Source organism: Monoraphidium neglectum (genome assembly GCF_000611645.1).
Source record: "Monoraphidium neglectum strain SAG 48.87 unplaced genomic scaffold scaffold01070, whole genome shotgun sequence".
NCBI classification, from domain to species: domain Eukaryota; kingdom Viridiplantae; phylum Chlorophyta; class Chlorophyceae; order Sphaeropleales; family Selenastraceae; genus Monoraphidium; species Monoraphidium neglectum.
The window spans coordinates 5,122-13,686 of record NW_014012558.1 but is presented as its reverse complement, the minus strand read 5'-3'; the positions used below and the strand labels follow the sequence as shown (position 1 = coordinate 13,686).

The following is an 8,565-nucleotide window of genomic DNA, read 5'->3' as shown; positions in this document are numbered from 1 at the left end:
AAGTGGATCAAGAGCAGCACGAGTGGGGCCGCAAGAACTGTGGAGGGCAGGCTGGGAGCCCCTGGCATGGGGTGGGTGCCGTGCGCCACATGCATCTGCAACCGCTATCTCATGACTTAAATGCAGGCACATCGGCAAGGACCGCGGGGCAGCCAGGGCGGGCGGCGGCGGCCGCTGCATCGTCGCATCGGCGGGCGCGCACGTGGTGTTGATGAGCGGCGACTCTGCAGGCCGCGGCGTGGGGGTGAGCGCTGCCAGCTGGTCGATCAGCTGCAGCAGCTGCTTCTGCAGGGCTGGATCGTCCGTCTCTGCACTGCCATTGAGCCTGAGGGGGTGCAGGGGGTGCGGCCGGCGCATCGAGCATTGTTGGTGCCGCACGGCGATGGCAGCTGGTGCTGCGTTGGGTTGGTGGGGACCCAGGCCAACCTTGTGACGAGCTGCACGATCTGCGCCTTGATCACATCCTGGGTGGTCGAAGGAATTTGCGGCCTGGAGGCCTGTAAACAACAAGGCAGCGCTGGTATTGTGATCACATGATTTTGTAGATGGCAGAGGCTGCGCAAGCGCACACAAAGGCGTGCATCTCAGGCATGATGACTTCGCATCTGTATGTACATTTTTCATGCAAACCTTTAGCCACCCAAGAACTCCAGCCTTGCGTGTTGCTCACCTGTTGTGCGCACACGCAGCAGCGACGCCTCCATGCAGCGGTCGCGTGTGACACGGGCGCCTCCAGGCAGCGTGGTCGTCTGCGCGTTGCACTAATCCTACCAGCCGTGTGGTTTGTCCTGCTGATCATTGCGAGCCTGGCGTAGCCTCTCAGCGAAGACTACCGGTAAGCAATAGATCCTCCGCGTGGTTTGGCTCGCAGAATCGAAAGCTCAGTTGGAAGAAGAAGTTTGTGTTTGACTTGAGGGCTGGGCAAAGAACACGAGCTCACCGGAGCTTGCCAACCAGCTGCTAGGGATGCAAAGTAACTGTGGTGACACAGCCTGGGTGACGTGACATGGATCAGACTGCAAGGGCCAGGGACCTCCGAATGGCACTCAATCCACTGAATCCTTGAGTAGGGGCAGGGATACCCCTCTCGCTTTGGGCACCCTGCTGCTTGCCACACACTTGCCGCCACACACCCCCAGTACGACGGTGACGGCCGACTACGAGGTACTTGTGGTGCACTCGCTCAGCTCCATACAGACTTGCACTTTACCATCCCAGTAAGTTATGAGATCATCACCGTGACTGTCACTGGTTTAAGAGTCTCCATTAATCCAATCAGCTACTCCCTGGGTCAGCTACTCCCTGGGTGGTGCAAACCCCGCAAGGCGCAATTGGCAGCACATAACTTTGGTACACAAGTTACAGGCAGTCACCGAGAGGTGATGCAAAGTACAAGAGGCGGACTTGGGATTAACCCATGCATGAGCGATGCCAGGCACTTCACAGTGCGCCGGCTGCACCCTCGCATCCCTTAGCAGCCGCCGCGCAGGCGCAGCACCAGGTGGAGGGTGGACTCCTTCTGGATATTGTAGTCGGCCAGGGTGCGGCCGTCCTCCAGCTGCTTGCCAGCGAAGATCAGGCGCTGCTGGTCCGGAGGGATGCCTGGAAAGCGGGGAAAGCAGGGGGGGGGGCGCTAAGTGACATGCTGCAGCCGTGCAAAGACAAGCCGCAAGAGTATTAGTAATGGGACGGGTCAGCTGAGTACAGTATATTGCGCACACGTGCATGTGGCACATGACCCTGTTCCGAAAGCTAAATCGCCAGCCATCCACCATTATGCAGTAGTGCAGGCTCAGCACAACCTGCCAGGCATTCATGAGCACTTGCTGCCGCAGTGCCCCTGGAACTACACCAGTAGCAACATTGCGTCCAGCCATGCGGCAATGCTGGCCGACTCTTTGAGTAACTCACCCTCCTTGTCCTGGATCTTGGACTTGACATTCTCAATGGTGTCACTGGACTCCACCTCCAGGGTGATGGTCTTGCCAGTGAGGGTCTTGACAAAGATCTGCATGCCACCGCGCAGGCGCAGCACCAGGTGGAGGGTGGACTCCTTCTGAATGTTGTAGTCGGCCAGAGTGCGGCCATCCTCCAGCTGCTTGCCAGCGAAGATCAGGCGCTGCTGGTCCGGAGGGATGCCTGGAAAACGGTGACGGGGAGGGGGCCACTAAGTGACATGATGCAGCTGCGAAGCAAAGACAAGCGACAAGAAAAAGCGCGGCCACCATCTTGTGCAAATGTGCAAGCTCAGTGCGACCTGCCATGCGGGCAAAAGCACATGCACGCGGCTCCCACCGCGCCGCCTATCCACTAGCGAACGGCGTCCAGCCATGCTGCAATGCTGGCCGACTCTTTGAGTAACTCACCCTCCTTGTCCTGGATCTTGGACTTGACATTCTCAATGGTGTCACTGGACTCCACCTCCAGGGTGATGGTCTTGCCAGTGAGGGTCTTGACAAAGATCTGCATGCCACCGCGCAGGCGCAGCACCAGGTGGAGCGTGGACTCCTTCTGGATGTTGTAGTCGGCCAGGGTGCGGCCATCCTCCAGCTGCTTGCCAGCGAAGATCAGGCGCTGCTGGTCCGGGGGGATGCCTGGAAAGCGGGGAAGGGAGGGGGGGAGGGGGGCGCTGAGCAACATGCTGCAGCTATGTAGCAAAGACAAGCCACAAGCAATAGCGATGGCCACTGCGACAGGCCAGCTGAGCATGGTGGATTGTGCATGCTTGCAAGTGGCACCCAATCCTGTTCCAACCTATGAATAGCCGGCCATCGGACAACATCTGACAACATGCAAAAGCGCGGCTCAGCAACTGCTGGCATGAGCACATGCACGCTCACCCTCCTTGTCCTGGATCTTGGACTTGACATTCTCAATGGTGTCACTGGACTCCACCTCCAGGGTGATGGTCTTGCCAGTGAGGGTCTTGACAAAGATTTGCATGCCACCGCGCAGGCGCAGCACCAGGTGGAGGGTGGACTCCTTCTGGATGTTGTAGTCGGCCAGGGTGCGGCCGTCCTCCAGCTGCTTGCCAGCGAAGATCAGGCGCTGCTGGTCCGGAGGGATGCCTGGAAAGCGGAGAAAGGGGAGAGGGGGGGGGGGGGGTAACTAACATCCTGCAGCCATGTGGCACAGACAAGCTATAAGAAGTAGCAATGGCCACCCTGACGCGCCAGCCGAGTACATGGCGCATGTTTGCATGTGGCACACGTTTCTGTTTTATACAGCTGAGCCAGCCGTCCAGCAACAAGCACTGGTGGCTCGGCATAATTGGCCAGGTGCGCACACAGCTGCCGCCATGCCACTGGAACCACTAGCAACATACGTCCAGCCATGCTGCCCTGCTGATCAACTCCTCAAGTCACTCACCCTCCTTGTCCTGGATCTTGGACTTGACATTCTCAATGGTGTCACTGGACTCCACCTCCAGGGTGATGGTCTTGCCAGTGAGGGTCTTGACGAAGATCTGCATGCCACCACGCAGGCGCAGCACCAGGTGGAGGGTGGACTCCTTCTGGATGTTGTAATCGGCCAGGGTGCGGCCGTCCTCCAGCTGCTTGCCAGCGAAGATCAGGCGCTGCTGGTCCGGAGGGATGCCTGGCGACGGGCGTCAAGGTGGCGGTAGGCTGAGCAAAAATTGCAACTGTACGCCACTGATGGGCTGCCCAAGTCGGCCACTTCAATTTTCTCGAGCTAGATGCATGCGTTACGCCAGGGCAGGCATGTGCACATGCGCGCCGCAGCTGGCCCTGCTCACAGCATGCACCAAGCGATGCTCTGCGGCCCACTCGTGAAGTCACTCACCCTCCTTATCCTGGATCTTGGACTTCACATTCTCGATGGTATCGCTGGACTCCACCTCAAGAGTGATGGTCTTGCCCGTGAGGGTCTTGACGAAAATCTGCATGGTGGCGACAGGCTGTGCACACCGCACAGTTGCAACGAGGCACGGAGCGTTGGGGGTGTCAGTTCAGCGTGGCAATGCAAACATATGGTGGCTGTGGCATTGTGCCGCGCGTGAAGCTAGGCTATGAGCCTGGCAGAGCAACAGCGGCAGCGAGTGCGTGTTGAGATCGACGTTGTTGGCACATGCCACGAGGAGAGCTGTGAGGCCCCCGCGACCCCCTGCAGGCCAAAAAAGGGGTGCACACAAGGCTCTGAGGGCCTGGAGTGCCGCGCAAGAGGCCCGCGGTGGCCCACGAGGGGCCTGCGCGCCAAGCCTCTCTGCAGAGCCGTGCCTCCCACGACGGGCCGTGGTGCGTGTCGGTCATCAGACAACAATATCTTGCTGCAGGCAGTCTAGCAGGGCCCTGAGGCCACGGCTGTCCGGTCCAGGCAGCCCGTGCAGTGTTGTGCACCCAAGACTCTCACCGCTCTTGATGTGCGTAGGTGATAGGATCGGTAGTTGTGTCTCGAACAACGTAAAAAGCGTGGCTCTGCAACAAATGGCCCCTGGATAAAGCATAGTGAGCCTCGCTTCACCTCAGCTTCAAGGTTCACCCCAGCTTCAAAGCGACTCACGTTTCTCCTTCCAGACCCGGCTCTGCATGGGACGCCACCTCGTGATGTGGCTTCACCACTGAGTGCTTCAAGGCAGGAACGGCGCCTGCAGCAGTGCAACGCATGGATACGTGCTTCGAATCGTTGGCCGCAGCAGCAGAGCGCGCCCGGCGCGACACCAGAAGCCCTACCAGTTCAGGACGGGTGCCCAGGAAAGTGGTCGGGGCGAAACACATTGCACGATTACGGTTTTACGTGACGATCTAGCACAGATTGGATTTCCTTTCAAGAAGGAAGCATGCAAGGCATGCAAGGCTCCCTCAAGCATGCAAGGCAATGTCCATGCGACACCTGGCGAGCGACTGTTGCGCAGAGGCTCATTGACCTGGCCATGGCGCAGTGACAAAAGGAAGCTTGTTATTACTTTGACTACTTGCCACAGCTCTTTCACTGTCTAGTTGTGTGTCTGTGCCTGAAACACTGGGGGGCGTCCAACAAGCAGCGCGTGGTTTCAGATCTGCGGTTCGCTCGCCGCATGCGTAGGGACGCCTGCCAACCCCCACACCCATGGCGCTGCTGCATCGCTCGCGAGCCTGAGGCTCAACTCCACCAGAAACTGCAGCTGAAGGACACGGTCACGGCCTTGACAAAGTGCCACCACTGCGGTGGCATGTACAGCATCTGCCCGGCTTCGAGCATGCACTCAAGGAAGGGCGCACTTGCGTACAACGGGAACCGCGCCGCATCGGGCGCGTCCGCGTCCACCTGACTGGTGTTGGTGTGCATGCCTGAGGGGTGGGGGTAGAGCACGTTCGTGTGGGCAGGGCTGAACAGGCGGACGTACTTGCGGCCCACCACCTGCGCTCACGAATGCGGGTGGGAGGGGGGCGGGCAGGTCGCGCGGTGCGCGGGGCCCGGGAGGCTGGGGGTGCCATGAGGCCTGGTCGGGGCATGCAAACAGTGCACGTGGGAGGCTGCTGGAAACAACATATCAACCCTGGCGGGCAAGCCTTCTCCATTGCAACCATGAGGGTTGTCCACAACGCACACGACGCCCAGCCGTTCCACCGGCGCCGTGCAGCCCCAGCCGCTGCCATCGCCGACGCCGCACCTGGGCGAGCAGGTTGTGGTAGGGGTCCTGGTGCAGCGGCGTCACGGTCCCGGCCGGCCCGAACCACGCGTTGACGCTGCGCAGCCCGTCCTCGCCCAGCGCGCAGTAGTCCGGCGTGCGTATGTCGGTGGCCAGCGCGGGGATCTGGTCAAACAGCTCGTGCTGCGCAAGGTAGCCGCGGCGCCGCCGCGCTCTTGCACCGCGCCCCTCCGTCGCCCCTGGCGCCAGCGCCGCCCGCGCCGCGGCGCTAGCGCAACCGCCAGTCAGGGCTGCATGGCCGGAGTCGACGACTCCCGAGCAGGGGCCGTCGGCGTGGGTTGCCACTGCGTCGGTGGTCACTGAATCGATGACGTGGGCCCGGATGAACTCTCCCAGGGTCACCAGCTGTGTGCCCCAGCTCTCTTCCAGGTAGTGCTGCCCCATCTGCAGCAGCAGGGGCCCATGCATGGCGCATGAGCATGCCGTCAAATGGGCACGTCAGGCGCGAGTAAGGTTAGGCAGCCTGTCGCCTGGCACACTGGTTTTATGCCAGCTGGTCCTGGATAATGCGGGCAATCAAGAAGCAGCAGGTGCTGCCGCCGTTGGCACTGAACTGTTGCTTGCAGGGCGGGGGTCTAGGGGCATACAGCGGGTCACAAAAGTGCCACCAAGCAGTCAAGTGGCAATCAACCGCAGCCGTTGCCGGCATGTGCGCAGGGTTGTGCCTCACCGCACCTCGACAGGCACCGTCCTGTGCCCCGCCACGCGCTCCAGGTAAGAGAGATCCTGCCAGCGAGCCAGCGCGGGCCAGTTGTCCATCACTCCTTGGATCACAACCGGGCAGCCGCCGCCTGCGACCAGGCAAGGTAGTGGGGTGAGCCACAACAAGTAGGCAAAGGGACAGCAGCTGCAGAGCACATGGGCTAGCGTGCAGGGTGCTGGGCGCGTTCTACGGCTGTCCCGCATTTGCACGGTGCAACTGTTAGCCATTCAAATGAACTCACGCGCCCTGCCGCACCTGGTGCCAGCATGTAACCTGTCATGAAGGCTTCAAGAGAGGGCGCATCAATCACGGGCACCACCAACCCAGGATTAGCCATGGCGCCCGGCGGCAGAGCCACGTGCGGCCGCGGCAGATCCCTCAGCAGCGGCAGCTGCGCCAGCCGTGTGTGGGCGCCACCGCCGTCGTCGCGTGCCCCCTGCCCGCGGCCCTGCCCTGTCTCGCCTCTCCGCTGCCGCTTGCTGCCGCGCGGCTGTTCACCCTCGGACGCCTCATCATGCAGCCGCTGCTCGTGCTCCGGCCGCTGCCGCGTGTGCTGCGCCTGCTGCGCCTGCTGGGCCTGGAGCGCTGCTAGCGCTGCCTCCATCGCTGCCACTGCCGCATCCACGACCCCGCGAAACCGAGGGCCCCCCATCATCGCTGCCAAGTCGAGCTGCCTCAGCGCCCACATCAGCGGGCTGGCCGGCGCGGTCCTGCCGCCGGCGCCGCGGCCCGTGCTTGAGGGCGCGCGGCTGCCTTGCTCCGAGCTGCCCTGTGTCGCATGGCTCGCACCGGCAGCCGCTGTGACGAGGAGGGTCGAGAGTGTGTAAGCATCCCTCCAGGCCTGCGCCAAAGGATTGGTGATTATTTGCAAGGGAATCAGGTGGTGGGGGTCAGCACATGTGCAGATGTTAGGCACAGACTGGCACCAGTGCAGATGTTGGGCACATGTTCTCTATGTGCATTCATGATGCGCAGGGCTTAAGATCTTGGGGTGTCATGCACCACAAATGAGGGGCCCACTGGCGCTAGGCGGTTCAGGGATGCAAGCGGGAGCCGTAAAAGCACTGCAGTGCCATGCGCATGCTGGCCTAGGCCGCCAGCTGCCCGTGGCTCACCACATCGACATTGGACCAGTGGCCGCTGTGCAGCTGCTCCCAGCAGACCTGCAGGTGCAGGGCAAAGTGCAGGCACAGCGCCATAAGGGCAGCTCAGCACAGGTGTGGGGGCTGTGTGGATGCCCATGCGTTGAGAGCACAGCCTATGGAAGCAGAATTTGCCCGGCTCCCTGCCACTCACGTCTTGCAGGGCCTGTGAAGGCAGTGCTAGGCCTGAGGCGTCGCCGTTTGCTAGCGCCACCAGCGAGCGGTCCAGGGTTGGCAGGCAACCACGGCCGCCGGCGGCTGCCCAGTCATCAACAAAGGCACTGTCACGGAGCTCCGGCATGCCGCTTGCGAGCAGCCGTCCTGCCAGCAGCGGGAGCAGGGCAGGAGTCGCATCATGCCCCTGCGCTGCGTCTGGGGTTTGCTGCTGCTGCTGCTGCTCCTGTTGCTGCTGCTGCTGCTGCTGCTGCTGCTGTTGCTGCTGTTGCTGCTCCTGCGGCAGCAGCTGCTGCTGCTCCTCCTCCTCCACATCGGCAAGCTGGCAGCCCGGCGCGGACGCCGCCCTGTCCGTTGGGCAGGGTGATGAAGCGCCCGGCGCACACATTGGCACACGCTGACAGTGATTGCCGCTGCTCACGTCTACAGCTTTACTAGAGCTTCAACCTGGCAGGTGATCGACACCACTCATCTCTATCTAGGCCAAAACATGAAGTACTGTATGAAGCATGCGCTGCGCCGCTCCGCCGACACCAATCCCTTTGCTGCCGCTGCAGAACACCAGGCGTGCAGCTTTCAGACAGCCCACGATCGACTACAACGCCACTACTGCTCCATCCATCCTCGATTATGCGCTTAAATACCAATGATGGGAGTCGGATCCCAATCTGATCTCCGATAGCTAAGCAAAGAATTTATAGCATCACCCACCTGGTATTTGCGGTGAACTAGAGGCACGCTCTGCTGAAAACAACAATAATCCACGTCGTCCGGCCGGTGACCCACCCCGGTGACACGCCCGCTCCAGCTGCATGCGGGGCTGCCGAGTGCAAAACGCTTGGTATGAGAGCTAGTTGTGTTCGCAACGAGATCAGGAGTTCCCGCTTCAACCCCGC

The 8,565-nt window shown here is 61.3% G+C and overlaps 2 protein-coding genes across 2 annotated transcripts; both read right to left on the bottom strand.

Annotated features, from left to right (window-relative positions):
- Positions 1-1,471: 1,471 nt before the first annotated feature.
- On the bottom strand, positions 1,472-3,907 carry MNEG_6537 (ubiquitin C; the record flags this gene model as incomplete). Its single annotated transcript, XM_014044992.1, has 6 exons — positions 1,472-1,602; positions 1,912-2,139; positions 2,367-2,594; positions 2,841-3,068; positions 3,370-3,597; positions 3,805-3,907. The coding sequence occupies 6 exons, from the start codon at positions 3,905-3,907 to the stop codon at positions 1,472-1,474; spliced, it is 1,146 nt and encodes a 381-aa protein (XP_013900446.1).
- Positions 3,908-5,100: 1,193 nt separating this feature from the next.
- Positions 5,101-7,008, bottom strand: MNEG_6536 (jumonji domain containing 5; the record flags this gene model as incomplete). The annotated part of the gene is made up of 4 exons (XM_014044991.1): positions 5,101-5,358; positions 5,612-6,034; positions 6,326-6,441; positions 6,609-7,008. The coding sequence occupies 4 exons, from the start codon at positions 7,006-7,008 to the stop codon at positions 5,101-5,103; spliced, it is 1,197 nt and encodes a 398-aa protein (XP_013900445.1).
- Positions 7,009-8,565: the final 1,557 nt, after the last annotated feature.